This window comes from Rhea americana, unplaced genomic scaffold, assembly GCF_003343005.1.
Source record: "Rhea americana isolate MKP2758 unplaced genomic scaffold, rheAme1 scaffold_62, whole genome shotgun sequence".
NCBI classification, from domain to species: Eukaryota; Metazoa; Chordata; class Aves; order Rheiformes; family Rheidae; genus Rhea; species Rhea americana.
Genome location: NW_028186779.1, coordinates 1741987 through 1765054, shown reverse-complemented (window position 1 = coordinate 1765054; position 23068 = coordinate 1741987). Strand labels below are relative to the sequence as shown.

General features: G+C 37.5%; 1 protein-coding gene across 7 annotated transcripts in view; it reads right to left on the bottom strand.

Moving 5' to 3' along the window:
- The window catches only part of TPK1 (thiamin pyrophosphokinase 1), a 308411-nt gene that overhangs the window by 234307 nt on the left and 51036 nt on the right, over window positions 1-23068 (bottom strand). For 6 of the 7 annotated variants that reach the window (XM_085320245.1, XM_085320246.1, XM_085320247.1 and 3 more), the window contains one exon: window positions 16197-16271. The exons of the other annotated variant lie outside the window; for it this stretch is intronic. In XM_085320245.1, coding sequence (XP_085176371.1) covers window positions 16197-16271 — 75 coding nt within the window. The remainder of the gene's footprint in view (window positions 1-16196; window positions 16272-23068) is intronic. 7 annotated transcript variants of the gene reach the window in all.

Genomic DNA, 23068 nt, shown 5'->3' with positions numbered 1-23068 from the left:
ACTGAATCTGTACTGGACTTCAGAATAGAGCCAAACATCCAGTATGAAGGGTTACTAAACAATGGTAATATGCATCTTATAGGCATAACCACTGTTTTATAACTGTTAATTACACAGATAGCTGCTATTATAAATAGTTCTGAAGCAATCCATTAGCCAGATGGTTCTTAGCAAATTAGAATTTATCACTTTTTTATGAGCTMCTTATAAAATGTAACTTTCAGATAAAGAATGTGAAACAGCTGAGGCAGCTGCCAATATCAGGTTTCCCTGATAGTATTTTTGAATGGTGGGGGGTGAGAGGAAAGAAAGTGTCTTATTCACTCAGTACAGACAGTTTGTTTTCCTGGAAACTCCTCACTTCTTTTCATGAGGGAAGGTCAACACTTGCCTAGATTTAAAGTCATCTCCTTATAGTCATGAGGCCAAAAGTGACCATTGCAATGCAGTGGAGTCTATTAGCAAGGACAACAAATGTAGAAGAGGGAACAATTATTTCCTTTCTGAAATTCTGACTAAAGTCAATAAAACAACTCCTTTTGAGTCCGATATGATCAGGATTTCTGCCTTAAGTGTCTGTAACTGCCCATAAAAATAATGATATAAGGCATCTGAATAAGTGTCTTGGTATTATTCATGAGTTTATTGTTTACTTCCCCATGAATCTAATAATAATAATAAGCATTAAGATTCTGAATGAGACAACTGTAATTTATTTGCAGCTCAAAGTATCAACTTTGCCTGCATTTCTAAAGGTCTGACATTAGAGACTTTGACAAGGCAAGTGTGACAGCTTGCACTTCCAGGACATCCAGTATCCTCTGAACATTCTGCGCATAAGCAGAGGATTAATCTTCAAGTGCACCAATACAATCCATTTCACACATCTTACACACTAAATAATACCAGTGAGCAATGAATGAACTGGAATTCACACTCATTTGAAACTTTTAATAGATTAAACTCCAACAGAAAGTTTGCAGATAAAAAGTTGAGATTGAAAAGTAGCTCTCAACATTTGGAATTCATTGTATTACATTATTTCAAAGAATAATTACTTCTGTGAAGTGTTACTTGTGCAAGTATTGTTTTGGGTTTGTCTGGGCTTTTTTGTTAAAACTTAACAATTGGCTAGCTTGTAGGTTTGTCTCTTACTCTCCTATGCAATCTACCAGCCTGAACGCCATGCCAACTCATCACACAAATTCCATCATGCTTTAAGGAGACAGGCGTTGAGTCAAGATTTAACGAAGTCGCAGGAAAGATGGGAATGGTTTCAGCGTTTCATTGCAGCAATATAAGAAGGCTTGGATTATGCATTTTCAGCTCTTTACAATGTTTTGCCATAGAGAATTCAATGAAGATTTATCTACCACTGCTCTCTAAATATTAATAAATTACACACAAAAATAAGATGGCACCATTAGTGTGTGCTGTTGCATAGCCATACGCAACTTTCGCAGTTGCTGAAGGCCTTTGGCCTCTTGCCTTATCATACCCAAAGCATCCATGTGAGTCTTGGAGGCATAAACTATGATAAGCATTACTCTTGAATAGTTCTCAGCAGCCACCATACACAAACGTAAGAGTTTCTCGTTAGGAATACTCACATCTTAGCATAGTGGAATCATCTTTCCCCAATTTTCATTTGTTAATGAGGAAAAATATAGTCAGGAAGTCTCCGTTAGATGAACATGCATTTTTACATGATTTAGGTAAGATTGTCCAAAGCACTGAAGGCAACGAGACTTGTCAGTTTTAAATGGCATTTGGAGACAAAACTTCTCCAGGCTCCTTTGAAAAAGCATTGCTTATCCTTATTCATGTTTGGGTTTATTACTACCTGCATGTTTCTCTCAGAATGCTCAGATATGGCATATACTCCCCACAAAAATACAGTGTGCCAACTTCTCACCCAGCTTCTCTCTTACTCTCAGGATGGATGCAGAATGCCTTTTCTAAGTTGTCTAAGTCTATGCTACTGGACTACCAATAGAATGAAATAACATTCTGAAATAACAGTTATTATAATACAAGTAAATGAGTAATTACTTCTCAGTTCTAGCTGATGATATCAGCTAGATAAATTCAGGAACAATTCATTTATTTTAGCACCATATTTCCAATACTGAGTGAACGGTTTAACATTCATTGCATTGCTATACTGGTTGCTAAGGACACATTAGAAACTTAGCTGTGATTATGCTCCTTTCTGCTGTTTCTCTCAAGGTCTGGTAACATTCAGCATCTCAGAAACATCACAAATAGGGAATGTACTTGCAGTATGATTTTAAACGCACTTCTGATTCTGGAAGTGTTTCCCATACAGAAAATGAGGTATCATACGAGAACTAGCAATACCTCTACATCAAGAAAAACCTCTTGAAGACACCTTGTGTAGAAACATGCGGCCAGAGAGTGGTCATTCATGGTTGAACCAAGAGGAAACGTTCTTTCTCAGAGACATCAGGGAAGAAGTCAGTGCCCTGATGCAATTTTGTCTGTGTCCCACTTTTGTATCCTACTTTCTCCAGACTCCCTGGGGCAAGGTCAACAGCAATTAAATGGTCCTAGGAAAATGAAATCACTGCAACTACCTAGGGAGCAGAGACTGAAAGGACTTCTGACCTCTCTGTACGAAGGAAAAGTGCAAAGGGAAAATGCACATAGTTTCCCAAAACAAAGCTGGAAACTCTCCAGCCTGTATCAGAATGATTTTGTTTCCAACTATAGCGTTGTTTCTTACCACCCTCTACAACTCTGCAGAATTCAGCATGAAGTCATTGAACCCAGCCATAAGCAACGGCTATTAGTGCATTAACTATACTTCTCTCTCCTACCTAATCATTTACCGTGGTCTTCCAGTCTCAATTAAAAAAAAAAAAAAAAGTCCATACATGTTTCTCTGTTAGAGGCTCAACAACTCTATCTATGAAGGAAAAGGCATACACTGTTAAGCCTGATGTTACTTCAAATAAGCAAACTAACTCACAGGAAATCACAGTATTCTTCTTTTATATTACAATGCTAGGTAAAGTTACACAAATAAACTAGGAATAAAAATTAAATCAGCAGGCTTAAAAATACCTCCCAGCCATCCCAAACAAAACCTCATACAGTCTCGCTTTAGCACTGCATTCAGTTTGCAAGCAATGATTGTGGCATTATTCTAAAGCTGGGTATGAACTGGATACTTATTTACTATAATCAAACTAGACACCGAAAATCTAAATCAAATTTGTTACCCAAAAGTGTCTTCAAGATCKTTTTGCTCTACTTTTATGGTTAGTGAGATAGGTTACCAACTACATGATACTGCATTGCCATGATAAAGAAGTGCCCTAGACAATGTGACGCTATTGTGCCAGCAGGGACCGAGGTTCAATGTGCAGTTATTCATGTTATTTTAAGCAGTCCCAGAAGGACTCACTAAGACAGCACACTTGTTAAAAAAAAAAAAAAAAAATTGCTATGACTTGCAGCAAACTTCAACAGATTCTGAACATCTCTAAATTTAATATCTAAATGAGAACAGCAGCAGCAGCATGTGCTGGCAATGTAAGAGAGGAACCTCTTTTAGTAAAGATTTATTACTCGAATAACACTATAGCTTACCTATTGTACTGCACTACTGAAAAAGGACACTCTATATGTATATCTAAACTACCAGAGATGAACAGCAGGTTGCAAACAAAACTTAAAATGCAGAACTGCATCAGCCAAATTGATAGTGCATTTATTATTTCTACCCTTTATTCCACATTTTTGCATAGTCAGTTCTGCTGCCAAAGCATTTATAGAAGGTGAATACAAAGGATATCAAGCATTATAATCACTGAATGAAATATGACCGGTGCACTAATGCTCACTCAAAACTATAGATCTAAAGAAAAAGCAGTAAAATTAAATGCATACTTTGGAAGTAAGCTTAAATACTAACCTGATCCTAAATACACTGAGGAAAGCAAACTTCACACATCGCTGCCAAGAGCATTAGAAACCTCCCTCCCAGATAAAAGTTCATCTTCAGATGCCTTGTTAATATGTATCTGGGTTTTAGAAAGTTCTAATGAGAGTACTGCTCTGTGACAAAGATGCATAGGCCTAGAAAAAAAGAGGTGGTCAATGAAAAAGACAGCCAAGACAAGTTCAAAATCAGATGATTGTTTTTTAGTTTCTGGTTCTTAACCACCTTGTGCTTCCACTGTTGCTAAATAGAAAACGAAGGTTTGAGAGGGTAGTGGGAAACAGAGGGCCTGAAGTAGAAGACAGATAAAGCTGAGACCAAATAGAAATTAGCTATAGACACCAGGTGTCTATACATCATTCACTTGGCTTTTGTTTTTTTGCAGTAAACTAGCCAAGGAAACAGATTGAGAAGAGACACCCTCACATCTGGGCTGCTGTTCACCTCTCCACACTCAACTTTAGATACCTACTACCTTTAGAAGCTGTGGACAGCCAGGAGATAGGGCAGATCTTAGGTGCATTAAGTTATGTTTTGGAGATGTTCCTTCTCTCTTTCCACTTACTGAAGAGGAAAACACCAACCCTAATCTAAGAAACTCCAGCTAAATGTACACAGTTAAATAAGATACAATTAAGGCACACTGTAGTGAATGGGGCAAATGTGACTTAAAACCTTGTCAGTATGACTTTTATTGGACATTTACTGTGCTTCATCCACTTATGCCTTCTCTTTCAGGAAGCAGAAGGAAATGCAGATCCAAAAAAAAAAAAAAAAGAAAAGAAAAAAAGAAAAAAGAAAAAAGAAAAAAAAGAATTCAGCTTCAGCAAAAAGATTAATATTACATTTATTTATATTACAACAACATCAAGGACAATGTACAGACAGATTGGAAGAACTAGTCTGCCTCCATAAATGTTGATATTCTCAGGAACTAAAATCAGTTCTAATCCCTTTGCCTGACCTATTTTGGTTTCCCAAGGAAATACAAATTCTACAGCAATACCGCGTATACTTGAGTGCATTCCTCTCTCTCTTACTGCTCATGTATTTGTTCACTGTTTTCCCACTTTACCTTTTGAATCAGTTATCCACTTTCAAACAAATTGGACTGAGGGACACAATCTTCCAGATACAAACTTTCTCTGACCATGAGACACAGGCAGGTAGACAGAGAAGAGTAAACCCAAAAGCTAAGCAAATCACTTCATATTAGACTTCAGCGAAGCCTCACCATTAAGGAAAGCATTAAGATTCCACTGTTAACAAAACTACTTTTTTAAGCTGAAGCTGCCCTTGAAATCAGCTGCAACAGCAATGCCTCACAGTGCCAAACAGAACTGAAAACCAGACTCTTCTACAAACTAGAGCTTCCAGTGGGCCCAGAGTTCTTAGTGAGCTTATCATCATCTTATCTAAGGGACAGAAGCTTCTGCTGATAGTCTGAAACCTTTTGGCAATTTAAATATGCCTTTTCAGGTCACATAACAATTTTGCATGCATTTATCAAAATGCTTACGTAGCTCAGCTAAAAGAAGATGGCAGCCTCAGGTCAATTCATCCAGTAAGGACCAAATGCTGTGATTTCTTGAGGACTATTTGCTGATGTTAACCACCTTCTCTAGAAACCTCACCAAAAATCACTCTCTGGATCTTTAGTTACTTCACATCTCTCTCTCTCTCTCTCTTTTTTTTTTTTTTAATCAGGAAAAAGGCCCAAACCTGAATGACCACAGAGACTCCTCAGGATTTGGTACCTATCACATGCAATACTGGAATACTCTTTTCCACACCTTACAAAATGAACACCAATTCCATCATTCAGCCTCATTATCTCTTGGAAAAAAACAGTAGCAATCCTTTCTTAAACTGAGATAAGAAAGACTATGTAAATTAGAAAGAGATCACTTCAGTACTTCTCCTATGATGTACACCTACCTAGTAAATTCTTTTCCTGATTTCTAAAATTCTTAAATTCATTGGTTTTACAGACTGAGAAAGTATACTCTATTGCTACTTGGTAAGGGTTTATTTGCAGACGTGCTCTGCCAAAGGAATAAAGAACTTAGTATTTATCCTCCTAGGAACAGGAAGTATAATTCTCATTCCCTTAATCTTGCATTAGCTGTCAAGACAGTAAGTGGACTGTTCAACCATTCAATGTTTTCAGTGGTTTTAAATCAAGATGAAACACAGGCCAAGTTATAAAAAAGTGCTGCATGACTGAGTACCTGAGCTCCTCAGTGCTCAGCTTCTCTCCCAGCCGTGGGCGAGAAAAGCGGAGATTAGGATGAATTTGAGAGACAGGGTCACTGCCCCCTGAAATCTAGAACCTATTTAAGATGTCAATTTGGGCATCCAAGGTAATAAAAGCCTCTTCTTTTGGAGGAGCTTCTTTTTGGAGGCTAGATGTTGTAGTCTTTTACACAGTACCCAGTATTTCTGCTGCCAAACTCAACGGACTTCAAATGTGTTGTCCACCTTAGCAGTGTAGAAACGTGACTTGTAGTAAACATTTACTACCTGACTATAGTAAATATGACAAGAAAAACACAAGTTTTGCTGAAACTTAACCTTTATTCAGGCTAAATAACTTGTTCAAAATTCTGTATAGAAGTCCACATTGATTACTTAAGTGCAGCACTGGCTTACCCTCAAATTAATTTTAAATCATTCTGATTGAATCTTACAACGTAAATTCTCTCTAAAGCCACTAATATTGCCAAGTCTTGTAGTTTAAGTGAGTTCTGGGACTCTGTTTCACTCATTTTAAAATATCTGGGGCCTCTTCCAAGATTTGCACAGTCAAATCAGTTTCTTGTTCCTCTTAGAGCAAAATCGACATTTCAAGAGGGATGTTCTGGGCTCTGCTATCCAGTGTAACCTGGATACTGATGATTCATACCCTCCTTTACCACACAAACACAAAACTAAATTAACAGTAGGGACTGCAGCAAGCTAGAGGTTAATGCAAAGTGCTTGACAGATGTAATACTACTAAGGTTAAAGGAAAAGTGCAAGTTCAAAGATGAGCAAAATTTTTTTTCACTTGTTGAACAGCTCATACTGCTAGAAACAGAAAAGCAAGGAAGCCAGACCTTGGGCTCTGAATGCAAGTACTGAGAATCTGAAGCTAAAAAGAGGCAGAATTTTTAAAAAGAAATTCCRATAGGATATTGCGTCTAAATTCTACACTCTACAGCATCAAATTACTTCAGTGCTAATTTGGCTTACACTGAATTAACATTCACTCTTGTACTACCAATGACACATTACCTATGACATGTGGCTTAATGGTAAACTTCATTTCTGTGAAAACAGGCGCAGGCACTCTCTAAAGAAAAACTGTTATGAAGGTCTAAGCCAAATTAATTCAAAGTAATTGAAGAAGTATTGACATCAGAAGCCTTTACATCAGGCTCTTAGTCATAAAACTTCCAATAATAGAAGGTAATAATAAAATCTTCTAATAATTTTATGTTGTCCCTGCTGTTTCTGAGGTCAGTGGAATTTTCCAGAATGGGAAACCAATGATAAATTGTTCTTTCTGCTTCAGTGTGACTCCCTGCAAATGAAACTGAAGTTAGGTTGCCGCGTATCATGTCTGTCTTCATTCTAGTAGGTACAGAACTGTTGACTTGTGGGAGAAAAGAGGTGAATAGCCATGCAGCTGGCTCCATTGCTACGCACTAGATTTTTGGCTGGTGTAAAAACGTGAAACAGCATCAAAGTTAATAAGGCTTCATCCATTTACACAAGCAAATCTTTCCTACAGTCAAGACAAAACAAGACCAAAAATCCCCAATCAATATGCCACTGTGCTCTAATATGCAAAAGGTCAACAGCTGGACATCCATACTCTATCTCATATATGAACATGTATTTTTGACAAAGCGAAAAAAAAAAAAATCTTAGGATGTCAATGCACCCTTTCTTATTTTTGAATTTCTGGTCTTGGTCCAAAAATAAACAACAATGCTAGAAAGTTTTTTGTAATTCTAAACTCAAACAAAACACATGTTCATGAGTCTCACACAGACAGCCTCTAGGAAAACATATCATAAAAATCCATTAAACAAATTTAGAAGTATTGATGATACAGAAGGCAGTTAAAGAACAGAAAGGGTCATGGAGAAAGCTGCCTTTGACAGCTCTGACACAAGTCAATCAGTCATTTTAGAATTAACCCTTCATATGGTAGGTTGTGTGGTTGACTATCCAATCAATAACACAAAAAAATCACTATGCTGTTTTCAAAATGTAGGTGCATATACTGCTTTTAATACCACATATATGTATTGCTATAATCTAACAAAACACCCTACCTGCACAACAGAACAATGATAATGAGTGGCACTGGAAAGTTAACTATTTTCACATTCATATGAATTTGAAGTTCTGTCTTAATACTCGATAAATGTGGATGAGCAGAAGGCAGGCCACAAATAATTTCCTGAACATTCACAGTATGATATTTACTTTACTTATGGAGCTTATGCAAGGCAAAGTTTTATTCTAGAGACTTCAAACAAATATGTAAACCATTCAGATGAGAAAATTAGCCTTCCAACATCCATGTTCACAGCTAACTGATGTCCCTTCAGACACTGAAGACAGTGAAGGATGCACATTCCATCAATCAAATACCCAATAAATATTTTGATAGTCTCAACTATCACACAAGAGATAAACTGTTCAACTGGCTGAGTTGCTCATTATTACAATCACAGTAATAAAGTAATCAAAAATCTTAAAATTCAAAGATTGGAAACATAACTAGATTTAGGTAAACTAAAAAGAGGAGATCCATTTCTAAAAAGCAATAATCATTTGAAATAAAATCATCAGGCAAAGACTAATGGAAAGGTGCTTGTATCAGTACGGGATTTTTGTTTGTTTGTCTGTCTGCTCTAAGAAAGTAAGGAATAAGAAAAAGGAAGAAGACAAAAACAATGGTTTGATCCAAGGGCCACTGCAGTCAGTGGGAAGAAGCTGTCTTCAACAACCCAAGATAACCCAAGAAGTTGAAGATAACTTCAAACTTCCACAAGACCTTGCATTTTCAGCCTAGTAGTGGATCTTCACTAAGCTCTAACTGTGAAAATAATCCTTTTGCCCTGTAGCGACTCCCAAAGAACATCTCCTTTTAAACACTTTTCATTGTGCAGTTTGAGATAGTGAAACTCCAACTGTTTATTTTATGGGGTTAAGAATCCTCTCTTTTCTGTCACAAGACTTACTAATGCAAACTTCATGTGCTCACCCCTAGTCCTTGGGTTCATTCCCAGAACTATTTCTGCTGTTGAAGCACTGACAAAATGAGCTATTAATGATCATTTTTCTATTGCCCTGTGCCTTCATTTTTACTCGGGTGCTCTAAAGCATCCTCTTGATAATATTTTCCAAAGCTCCTTCTTTCAACTGTCCTCTGGGAAGCATCATAGCAACAGGATATGCAGCATGATGCTATCAAAGGCTTCTATATAGCAAAACTTTTGACAATAGAAGTTCTCTAATGGGATTTGCATCCTTGGTCCATAGAAAAAAAGCACTGTAATAACCTCCCATGTCTTTCTTCTGCTGTAATTATATGTTATGCTTTTCACAAGTACTTCAAAGTAATTCTCTATTGTTCTGTTACTCTGAACTTCAGCTCAGTGGGATTTAGCTTTTCAAAGAATCTCAAAGGGGATTTTAATTACCCATTTTTTCATTAAAAAAAAAAAAACTCAAATCCATTAAACAAAATTTACTTCTAGATCTCAGAATTTCCTGTTGTTGAATTTGCAGAGAATTGAAAGACAAAAAGTGAGAAGTCTCATATATCCAATTTTATTTAAAGACCTCATTCTATCACAGCTCCTACTATAAAATAAAGGGACTTGAAAAGGCCTGGAAGACCAAGCTCAGCTTTACCAATGACTTAACTAAAAACCTTCAAAAATCAGTGAGATCTACCTTTCTGTCCACTTAATTTGGCTAGCTCTCAAGACACTCACTTCCAAACCAGAAAGGCACTAACAATATACATGCTACACTGGGAGATGTTTACCATATCTATGGAGTTTTAAGTTTAGTTTTGTGAAGAGAACTGTAAACCTCTAGTTTAGAGAAAAACTGAAAAAAAAAAATGGTAGAAGGTTATCCACTGAGTCATGGGCAAAGCTCGGTCCAGAAACTCTCTGCCTAAAATCAGAGCAAGTGGAAACTGCTGCATGCTCAGATACAGATACTACTATTTTGTTTCCAGGTTTATACAATGCTAGCCAGCCGTAAGCACGGCCAGATTTTCTAGCTTCTAAAGTATATGCTAGATCCCCTACCCTCAAGAACACTTGAAATAACTCCTCTCAGACTCCTGTAGTTAAAGAAAATTAACTCACTGCATGTAGTCCAACATCAGGCATTCCACAGTACGAAAATGTTGTTTAAATCTACAGCAAGTGGTACAGAACAGCAAATTCAAGCTTCTAAATGCAAACTAGAAATTATATTCCTGTTTTGATTTAAATTTGGAAAAATGAACTTTATTATTGACTTATCAGGTACCTAATATTACTCTGGGGAGAAGAAAATAGTTTAGCTGAGGCCAGTACTAAGAGTTACTGCTAGTCTGGATGCCTGCTGGAAACTGCAATAAAGCATACACGTCCATGCGACATCCCAATCACCATTTTTATGAACATGTTCCTATTTATTAATAGTAGCTGCTCTAAATTCACTCAAGTTTTATGCCAGCTGCCAATTCTAGGTCTAGTACAAATTTGAGATATATTACAAGTAAGTTCAACTAGAAATGATGAAAATAAAAGGTGAGAAAAGTGCAGCATATGCCAACAAGGCAAGTTCATTGCAGACAAGTAAGAAGGCAACTGAATGGATGTATACACCAATAATTCCAGAAGCTTAGGTGAGTTCAACCGGTAAAGACACTCAGACAGTGCAGAAAAAGGTATCAATCACAGAGAACAAAAAATGGTACCAGAGAAGCAAGGATATTTCCCTCCTGCTGTTAAACTGCAATACTCTGTTCTCTGCCCCAAGACATTCAAACTGTTCTAGCCACTTGCATTTATATCTTATTTGTCCTTATTCACAGCTCTTGGACCTCAACAGAAGCCATTCAAAAAAACAGTCACCATCTACACTGCAGATAAAAACACTTAGAACATAACATGCATAGACAGAAGAACATGTGGCATTCAAAGACAGGTGACTGAAATTCCTGATACACATTAGCAGCTTTCCTTACTTGATGACCCAAGAAAAGGAAGTATTTTGTAATACACAGTCACCTCCAGGTGCTAACAATCCACTCAATTAGCAGCGTTATCACCAAACAGGAGGCTGATCTTGACCTCACATTCGAAATACCTTCTAAAATCCAACAGTAATTTTGATAGTTGAAAAAGTGGTATTAATAGTGATGGAAATCTGACAAAACCCAATTTATGGATGAGCAAACATAAAAGACGTAGCCTAAAAAATATATTATATAAATGAAGACAATCTAACACAAGTTCAGACTTGGGTATCCTACCCATGCCATAAAAGGCAGCTTTCTGCTCTCTTAATATACAGACCCCTAAAAATCTAGAGCTGATATCCCTAAAGTAAGCCACAAGTTTTCCTCTTTCTGGAGTTTCTTCTTGTCGGTTATCTACAAAGTGTCATAAAATGTCTACTGATCACGCCTACATGGAAGTGGCTGGTAGGGCAGCATAATAAGGAGACATAGCTAGACCGCAAATTCCTTAAATAAAAGGAATGCTCCATGGAAAAGAATACTAAGGGAAGTACTCTTTAAGAACAGGCATTTTCACAGCCCAGTCTTGAGACTTTTAACACAGAGGGGACTGATAGCGTCAGCTTTCCTTCCCATCTGCTTATCCAACACTAAATATGCATCCCGTAAGTCACGATTCAGTCAACCCATTCCAAAAGGATGTTGGTAGTTTATTCTTGTACACCAGCCAGGAATATTTAGTAGTAACCTATTTGGTCTGATTTGCAACTTTCTGGGACAGCCTTTATTTTCAGGAAGAAATTACAATTCTTTTGAGAAAGGCACAGTGGATAACCTGACACTACAGTAGCAAGAACTGAAGAATACCCACCCACAAACACGCTTTCCTACTATAAGGCACACCTGCAACAGCCATCCTCTTCAGCCAAGCAGGCCTGGATTAACCAATACTTTAATCTTGCAAGTGCATTTATCAGTAAATCTATAGACATAAGAACACTCAGCCGGAGGTTAAAGGCAACCTAAGGAAAAATTCTACTGCAATATATCTTTCTCCACTGGCAAATCTAAAGATGTTATTTAACAGCAAGCCTGCCATTCCCAGAAATACAGCACTGAATGGAAACTTCATCAGTTTGCTGTGAAACACTGCATATTGCTCTGACGTTAAACAACCACCTTGTTTTTCAGTTGCTCTTTATGGCTCTTGGTGTCAACATTCTAAGAAAGGGAAATATCCTACAACACAAAGCCATTTAGCATGCTACCATCAAGTGAGAACATGCAGACAATTCTGGATTATTTGAGTACTACAGCTTGTAAGGGCAATGTTTTCAGAAATAAGAAACAATTTTCAGATGCTGAACTTGAGATATTTTACACAGGTGCTTTTTTAGCACTGCAATAATTCTGCCTCTTTCCTGGTACTTCACTATGGAGGCATCAAAAAAACAAAGCACAGTTGCTAGCCATGGCTGAAATTCTTGGCATAAATGAATGTTAAAGAGATTTTAAAGACCTGAATTAAAAGCTCAGGAACTTTCATTTACTCTGCAGAAAGTATTTATTGTTTTCAACCTCTAAAACCTGGGCTTTCTAGCTCTTGTAACCTAACATAGAAACAGTCTCAGACCTTCAATTCTGTTGAAGATATATTTACATTTCAAACCACTTGCAAAGCAGCACTAGAGACTGATGTAAATTGGACTTCTTCCTTACCAATTTTTTGGAAAACAGGAATGAGACCAGGAGCTAAATATCATTAAAAATACACGCAGGAGTTAATGGTGCATGACAGGGTAAGTAAGGCCCCACTAGGTCAAGTCTTCCTTATAACAATCACCTGGACCCAGAAATACGYGTCTGAGAAAAGCAAGACACAGTCTCTTCCATGCATTTTCTATAGATTGGATAAGAATTGTGAGGAAAGCCATACATCTCCACTGGTAGGACTGGCTTTAGGAAGAGCTAAATCAAAGACCTTTAAAAATTCAAAGTCTTTTTGATGGATTAGACTGATGTTCCTTGTCTTGTGCTTATTGCTAGTCTGTTCCCAATCCTCTGCCTCCACCTCACCTTTCCATATTCAGTCTCTTTTATATCAGCCTCACTTACACTGAGATGTTTTCCCATCATGTATGCCCCTTCAGTGATCTACCCTCTGCAATTTCTCTTTCTATTTGGTTTATCCCCTTCCTACCACACTCAACCCATAACATCCTCTCACTGAACTAGCAGCATTATCCCTCATTCAGCTTATGTATAATAACCCCTCTTCAACCTTTCACTCATCCTGCCTTTAGGACAGGACTGTCCAATTCTATACGGCTGTACCTATGACAAAAAAAGTACTCTGGGCAGGTCCTTTGGTACAACAGTAATGAATATAGTAGTCAGCAATGAAGTAATGACTGTAGTCAAGCCAAAGACAGTATATGGCGTGACTAAAGGTGCAGTAACAGAAGGTAGGAAAAAAATCGTGGTAGTCTTTAGCTTACACTACCTTACTGTTATAACTTGGCTTGCTCGCATGGTGAGAGTAGTAAAAGCTGCTAATTGCCCCCTATAAGGGAAGAAATCAGATTTTGGTGTCCTTCACAAAGCAGAGGAAAGGAAGTTTATGCAAACTTGCACAGCTTGAAATAGTTCTCTGCAAAGTATGTCACTAAAAATAGTTTTCATACAAGTCTATACTAAAACAAAGGCTAATTAGCTACAACCACTTTTTCTTCAGGTCAAGAGAAGTTACACTTTGGATGATTTTAGCCTAGAATGGCTGCACTTAACCATGTGATTTTTTAAAACTCAAGACATATAACATCACACCTTCATTCTTACTTGATTCTAAAGTGACAGGGCTAATAAAACAAGTTATTTTCACAGGAAGACACAACCTACTTGAAAATAACACCTCTGTCTCAGCATTCTCTACCCAGTGTAACACCCAAGATTGCTGTACTTAAAGAAGTCAGTCAAATATTTTCCAGTTCCTTTTTTCTGAGCACTTCTCTYTCCCTTCTCCCCTGGTTTGTGTAGCTGACAACACTCTGTGGATCAACAGTTCAATCATTTCCTTCTGACTACTTACATAGAACAGAATTTTTATGAGATCTCAAGGAAATACAACAAATCAGTAAATACTGTTTCTGAGGCTTCTTTGTTCTTTCATAATTTCTTCTAATTCACAAAAACCCCATGGTCTCCTAGTCCTGCAACTGGCTGCCTGCAGAGACTCCTCCAGAGCCAGGGTCCAGGAGCCACAAGATTGCCAATTACCTATAGCAGTCCACTAAGAATGTCAGTCAAATGCTGCCAGAGCCTTGTCTTGGATTCAGAGCTGATAAATACTGAAACTGAATTTCAAGAAAAACATTTCAGATTCACTGTGTCAGCATCTTTTTCTATCATCATGCTTGAACAGAAAATTTTCATCTATATCTTTAAGTAATCTGCTAGCACAAGTCCTTCTGGCGTAAACAGGTCTTCTGCTCCTAAATCGCACAAATGCTTTGAAAAGCCATCTAAAGCATCTGTAATTCTTTTCTTTGCAGTTATGCTTGGAGGATAGGAACCGACTGTGGTAGTCTCAATCAAGACATTCTACTTCTACTCGATTGTATTCAGCTTTTTATTCCAACCCTTCACTGAAGCAGTACACTTAAAGGCCCATTAGTGTTACAGTAAGAAGCACACCATGCCCCAAGAGTCAGCCTGCAGATTTGATTGCAAGAGAAAGACTTAAAATTTGAAAGGACAGACAAAAAAAGTCTGATGTATCAGAGCACAGAATAAAAGCAACACATGCAAGGTACTGCAACTGCAGTTCTGCAACTGGGCATGTGTCTGGTTTGCTTTCTGTTTTCTAACCTCTGACCTCAAAACATAGAAAAGGTGGAACAGAGAAATAAGATCAAGATACTTATCATTCTTCTCTTCAATATTTAATGCAAAGTATATAATCTCATCAAACATTTTTAAATCAAAATATACTTAAAATCGTATGTGGAAAACACATCTACAGCCCTTCAGTTGAGCACTTCTTGCTGATGTTGCAAGTAAAAAAGAGGGTATTTGGGGTACAGTGCTAGTTTAGATGTTTTGGATTGCCTTATAGAAGCCTCTCCTTCCTTTTCTCTCTCCTGTGACTGTGGAGGTACCTACTTCACGTTTGCTGGAATTAGATGATGTGAATACAGCCTTCATCCCCACTTCATCTTTTACTCCAATTCCTTTTAACTGTAAAGCCACCCCCTGCCAACTCTTAGGCCTATGGTGAAATTAAATAGCTGTATCTGCCCCAGTCAGTTAACAGGAATCTCTCTGCAAGGTTCCAAGCCTGGTAATAAGTTAGAGGCAGTTCCCGTGGTTTATCAGAAAGCTTCTGAAGAACTACATTTCTGCACTGGAGGATTTAATAGCTCCAAGCCTGCAAAGATTTATACATCTCCACAAAATGTCAGTAAATCTGCAGCTATCATACCAGAGATGATCAGCACTGCGCATATTAACAAAGGGGTAGTGAAATCTGATTTGCWTATTTCTGACACGCACACAAATTCCCACTGCTTTCACAACACAGTATCTGCACGGTTCGTTTTATTTTGATTAAAATTAACACATTTCACTGATGACCTTTAAAGGAATGCTCTCCTCCAAACTCATAAATGCACCATTGATCTACTGCACTTTGTCAGCAAAACAACGATCATTCCTAAGATGCCTCTGAAAAGCTACAGGCTCTAACACAGATCAGTTCATAAAGTTCCTACTGACGTAAGGGATGCAGAGATGCAGAATTTGCATAATCAGCTCATTTGCTGCATTCAGCAACACGAGACATATTCTGCCGATTCACACCCTGACTGGAAGGTTGTACTAGTTAGACAAAATTGCTACACTGCAATTCAACAGCCATGAAGTCGATTAGCTGAGTATCAGCTAAGTAAATAAGCAAATGAAGATATATATTTAAGTTATTATTACCTTTGCTCCACAGACAATGAAAATGACCTTTGTTGAAAGGCTGGTTCAGAATAAGAAGGCAAAACTTCAGGTTTCCTGTAAGAGAAATGTTGATTCTTATTAGCAAGAATATCGATTTTTCCCTCCCTTATTTTCTGTATTTTGCTTTTTCCGTWATTAATTTTAGTCCAAGAACCTTGCAGCAAATTCACTAATTTCCTTGCTTCTTAGGTTTCATCGTTTTCAGATGGAGAAGCTGCCAGAGCTTCATTAGATACCTTTTACTTGATAGGCTTCCAGCAAAACCTTTTAATTTAGAAGAGATTGTTATCCACTGAAGGCCATCTTCGACACAACCCCTCATCTATATAGTTGACTTGTTTAATCTCCCGCTTGTTGCTGGAGTCTGGGTACGACATTTATTGATATTAGCTTAGTCCTAGCCTCTATTAACAGGGGAGGYTGTAGCCGCCTCAGAATTAAGTTGTCTCTATCCTGGGTTCCATAGTTCTTTCTCCCAGTGGCTGCAGAATTCCTGCTGACATCAGTGGTTTCTGTTCCTACACTTTCATATCACCAAGAAGCTCTAATCATCGTCTGAGACTCCGCTGTGGTAGATGCTGTACAGACACAGACTAAAAGGCCATGCCCAAGACAGTAATCAAAGACAGTAAAGGTGAAAGTGAACTTTAGCCTGTTATCTTGGTGATAACAAAGACTAAAAATCTCACTGGATTTACCAGCAATCTAAACTGCTCCCACAGACTGAGCAGGCTCTTTTCTAAAGAATTCTGCCCTAAAAATATGTCCACTGTGAGGGACAAAAATAAACTTACAAATATAAAAGTCTTAAAAGAAGAGAATTCAAAATATCTCAGACTTTAGTATCAAAGAATAAATATAACCCCTTTAATTTATTAGGATTGCTTGTGTTGGGATTTACACTATTTCACTTGCTAATTATCTTGCCTATCATACAGGAACACAGGTTTCCCCTACAGCTTGATATCCTTAGGCAGTCAGGTTAATGAAGTACTATTTGGTTATTTGGTCATGCGCAGTCACTGTAATTGCAAAAAACAAATGAAAAAACAACAACAAAACCCCCCACCTCTATCATTAGACGGGCTTTTGAACATATCTAGTATAGCAGGAGGCAGAATGAGGCTACCACTGAAGGTGTGACATTTCAAGGGAAAAAATACATGTGGCAAAACTAATGAAGGTGTAGGAACATCTTGGAGAGGGGGACTGGGGAGAAGGCAATAAAATTTTAAAATGTCGAATGGCTGAATAAAGTAAGGATTAGGAGACTGGAGCACCATTATTCTGCCTCTCATCTTCCAAGTCATCTGAGCTTCTCTACAGATCTACTTTGTGCATTAGTTTGCTGACTTGTAATTGGAGGCAACAGCATGGGCCTCCTTGGTAAATACCAAGAGATACCCTATTGAAGGCCTAGATCATTTTCACTTTGGTAAAACATCTACATGGTTGAACTTTAGTCAAATACCTTCCCACAAGTTCCACGCTTGCATCTTTGCAATACGCTCCACACCTCTATTTATTCCATGCATATCACATAATAGGGAAGAAGCCAACAGCAAATTCACTTAGAAAACAGTGGAGGGGTCAGAAGACCAAGTAAATAAAGACAGAGGTGGGCAAAACCTCTCTTTGCTTAGTCCAAACAGTTTTGCCTTGTCCTTGAACTTGGAGATAAAGGTGGAAAACAATACATTCAAACTAAGTACCAATTTCCAGCTGCCTCACAAAATGGGACCTCAGCAGCAGATCTGCTAATGATAGTTAAGTGAGAAAGGCTGCCAACTCCTTATATTAAACATAATCATCCAGTGATGCCCTCCACTGAAAGAGCCAGCAAACATAAGAGGTTATTTCACTGATACGATAATACAAATAGACACGGACACTGTAAACCTACTCCTGCAGGCAAATCACAAAAGGCATTCCTGTGTTTGTTTTAAACCTTATTAGGTTTCCATATATTAGTATATGGAAAAACAGTAGATTTTTAGCTTTTTTTACATATCAAGTGGACTCTTACTATATATTAAGAAATCTTTTTGAGGACAAGGATATCCATACTAAGATTTCAGAGGTCTATTTTCATAAATCCAAGCGCTCCCAATGAGGTCTGTATAAACAGCTGATTCTATTTGTTGAGTTGATGCAAAGGAGGAAAGGAGTAGATGCCCTCAGCACATCTAATTAGGGGGGCTCTTTTTTTTTGTTGTTGTTTTTTTTAAGCACAGTCATGAGTTGCCAAAGTGAAGAAATATAAATTAGTTTTTTCTATTATTTTTTAGAAAAAGTAACACTCCAGTTATTTCAAAAAACTGCAATTAAGGTATGATAAAATGCTATGATTAATGCTACCCAAACAAGCCTAAATGTCAATATTGTAATGGTGCTTACTGAGTTAATATGAAGCTGCATAAAGGGTTCAGTCCTCAGTAGATGTAAAACAGTAATAAAATTGGACTGCAGTAATTTACACTCATTGCCCTAAAAGCTATTAATAAATTGGGACTTCTGATGGCAAAGACTGCATCAGCAGATAGAATATGCAGCATCCATCACTGAGGAAAAGCTGATGAGAGCTCACTTTGCCACTGCTCTGGGTACTCTACTGGCTATTTGTTTGAAAACAAACCCACTTCAAGGCCATTTATCTTTAAAAAGCCCTTAACAAATTAGGCAGCATCTATCTCCCAGACTGTCTGCCCAGCCATTTTTCACAAAGATAATGAGCACCCTGACCCAACCATTAACAAAACTGTGCTCTGCCGGACTAACAGAGAAGAGAACTCTGGGAGCAGGAATTCAGCACAGGAACTATCTTGTCCCCGGACAGGTATCTCTGCTGCAGAAGCTCTTGCTGGCATCGCTGCTGCTGAGGTAGAACAAGTCAGACTTTTGCCTGGCTTCTTCCATTTTTAGTAATTTTTTCTTTCTTTCTTTCTTTCTTTTTTTTTTTTTTTGGTAGCTTTTGCAGAGTGAGCAAATTCAGGCATCTGCAGCACAAGCAAAAAAGAATAAACTCTTCTATATAAACGCTTCAGCTTATTTTTGGTGCTTACACTGTCATAGAGAATGAATACAGCAGAGCCCCACAACGAAAGCACTCTTGCGGTTTTCAGTAGCTTCAGACCTGTGGAATTTGCCACACAGTAAAACCTAACTTTTATAGGACAGGGAGATAGAAGGACGACTGGAAGAAATTTTCCGCATGTATTTAAGGAACCAAATTTGTTCAGTTCCACTCTTACTCCTGTTTTCCTTTTGCTGCTTATAAACCTTACAGTCTTGTGGGCATAATTTAGGCAACAACAGGTGCACAATTATGTCAACAGTCAGTTACACCCAAAAAATACAGCTAAGAAAAACTACATACTCTTTCAGGGGCTGTTGGAAAATTCCTTGTGTTTGGACAACATTGGCTCATTTTCATCCTGCTGCAAACAGAGAACTAGGGTTTCCTCGCCTTCCTAGGTTGCAGCTTAATGAACAACAGTACGTATCCCATTGGGGCAGTCAGTGAATAACATCTTCCCTTCTGAAAACCATTCTTTTACTTCTCTTCTCTGTTTTCCAACTTTCACTTGCCCTCACTTCTTCTTTGACTAAGCTTTTTTCAGGGTTGCTTATAAAGGATTTTAATCAAAGGTTATGAACTTCTCTCTAAACGACAGCCTGCATAATGCCTTTATACCCCATTTCAACTCTCTCAGAAGAATTTTAGCACGTTTTAGAGGCACACATTTACTATTTTAAAAGCCTTCTTGACTTCTCCCTGTCATACTGCATTCATCTAGCTATTCTATAAATATTTATAATATCATTATGTGCTTTTTATTGATTTCCCCTTGTCACATGCCAGTCTTCAGGCTGTATGTCTGTCACAAATCATATTCAAGAGGCACATATATTTTTAAATACAACCTTTTGTTTGGCAGCCAGTATAATAATAAACACTCCTCCTTTGTTTCTTTTCAGTGTTAGAATAACATTGTCAGAAGTTATTCCGAATACAGCAAGCTTCCTAGCTATTGTATTTCCCAAGCGGAAAAAAGTTTTCATTACTTCAAACAAAAAGCCCTTTGGGAAAGACCCACTGCTGTTCTCATTCTTAGTGAGACGATGTACACAGGAACACACAACGGGGTATATGTTGTGCTAAGATACTGGTATGCCTTGGGGCACAAAGGAAGTATGAATCCAAAGTCAGAGCTTCAACCACCGAAAGGGTCTTCTGCCAAGCCACGCTACTCATGGTTTACCACTTGCCCGAAGAGCAGCCATTCTCTACCACTCCAGTGATCTACCAAGGAGTTTTCAACAGAGAGATGCAATTTTAGCATAGAGTAAGGAGGAGGAAAGAGATGGTTTGCATGGAGAAGAGATTTCGAGATTTTTACTGTTAGCAAAATATCTCATGAGTTTAAAGTAGGAAGTTGCAAGCAGGAAGACAGCTATAAACTCTCAGAGAATTTCCTCACTGTTAGAAATATATCTAGATATTCAAGATATTAACCTCATCTTTGCAAAAGATACTGCAGAGCTCTGGATTACTCATGTTTCTGATTAAATAGGTCAGAGTCAAAATATGTGATGAGCTTTTGAGAAACTCAGAATGAGTCCACTGAATATTCATCCCTGGATGAGAAAGCATAAGGAAGCTCACATTGCTGCTCCAAAATCAGTCTTAAAAAGAATGATTTAGTTTCCAGTACCATCATTCAGGAAACTCCTACTCCACAAATTAGGTTTTTAAATAAATAGTCACTGCCTACTTATCTGACCAATGTCAGATATGTGAGAAGAGAAATGGATTCTTTTCACAATTCCAAAATACTGACACTGATAAAAGACATCTGAGTAAACAGTTCGAGGTTGTTTTGCTTATGATGGTTGAAGTTTCTTCTCCTGTACCAGAATTAGTATTGAACTGTGATTCTAAGAATACCATAGAGAATCTATATTTAGAGGGAGCCTATAATAACCAAGTCCCCAAAAAATCAGATTACAAAACAGCAAACATCATAAAACAACTTTTATGCAGAATTACAGTGAAGATGGATACGGGTATTGCTACAGCTAACCAAGAAAAACTTACTGAAATAAATTGCTGCGTTAATTCTTTTTTTAATGAATACATCGAACTTTACTATTTGTTGAAATGGAATCTATCAAAAATGAGTTTTTACTTCAAAGATTTTCTTAACACACTCTGTGGAATGAAAGACTTGGTTCCTGCATATTGGTATGTGTTATTAAGTCAGAGAAAGTTGGAATGGGAACTTCTGCTATTGGTGAAACACATTTCACTAGCACAGAATAATTAACAAGTGAGTCGATAAATTAGGAAACACGATATCAAACGAAAAACAGCGTTCAATGCCATACACTGCAGTAGAAAATTTTAACAAACGCTTAAATAAAAAGGGTTTTACAACAAAATTCCTGAAATTAGAAACATGACTATTTACTAAATAATAATCTATCATCTTAGATTCTTGGGTTTTTATCAGTCTGAAAAAAAAACACCACTGATTGCATCTGAAGTACTCTGGCTTTACATCCAAGTAAGAGAAATCTAGAATTGTATCTTTTGTTGTCTCCGACTGCAGAAAATGATATAGCATTAAATACACAGAAGGGAAATGTATACTACCCGCTCACTGCAACCTCAAAAAGCTTCTTGGTAAAACATTTTTGCATTTTGTTGTATTAGTCCTAGTACAATTAGCTGTTTTTTTGACATTCATTGGCATTTTTATTTCAGCCATAATGGACTGTTTGTTCCACACAGTAAATGGAACAAACAAAAAAATTCAAAACACTGAAGCAGAGTTTCCACTAAAGAAATGAAAATATGTTGTATAATTTTTTCACCTTCCTTTTATGGAATAGGAAATAGATGCTCAGCACACAGACACAGATGTTACTTAAACCCAGAGAACTTGAATTTTTAAACAAAAATAAATAAGTTTGGGGGACCAGCACCAAATGTACATCAATTTCTGCCAAGGAAGCACCTATCCCCAGATTTTAAGTCCAAAGCACTACTTGTTAGTTTCTACAAACATTCATGCCAGCTTACTGAAATGGACCATCTCATTCTGAGCTTTTTCATTCATGGTGCTGTTATTAACAGCAGCTACCATCCACTTCACAAACTACTCAACTAGAGTAACTTCCCCATTAGAAAGGAAGTGAATAAAGGTTTCATAAAAAATATATATATATATATATATATATATATATATATATAGGGAGCATAATTATAAGAGAATCAGTCCATCAGACTTCTAAGCACCCAAAGTTTCCTAGAAGAGATTTTTGGCTTTTTGTGTGTTTAACATTGAAACAACAAAGTCTGTAGTTTCATAGCTGACATGCGACTGCAGTCCCTAACAGGCAATTATACTCGCTGAGGTAGGAATTATTCTTGAAAGTTCACTTTTGCCCCACAGGACAAAACTGTAGTTTTATCACGTGAATGTCTTTAGCAATCCACTGACAACGGACACTATCAATTTGTGTATTAGCAAGTAGTAAGGCACAATAAAAGCAGATCTACAGAGCAGAACAGTTGATGCTGAAGGTATGATGCGCACACTCCATATGTTTTGGGGAAGAGAAGGGAGAGGAAGGCTACCTGAGGCTGGGTCTAGTCTGGTCCTGTGGACTAAATGCCCCATAATAGTAGGAGAGCATCATATGTGCTCCTAGAGTACATTTTTAGTTTCACAAATTAGTTTAACAAGTTTAACAAATTAGTTTACTTGTTCCAAAACCACTACGCCATAGGAAGCAAAGCACAGTAAGTACATAAAATCAGGAAACTTGCTTCAAAAGCACATTCT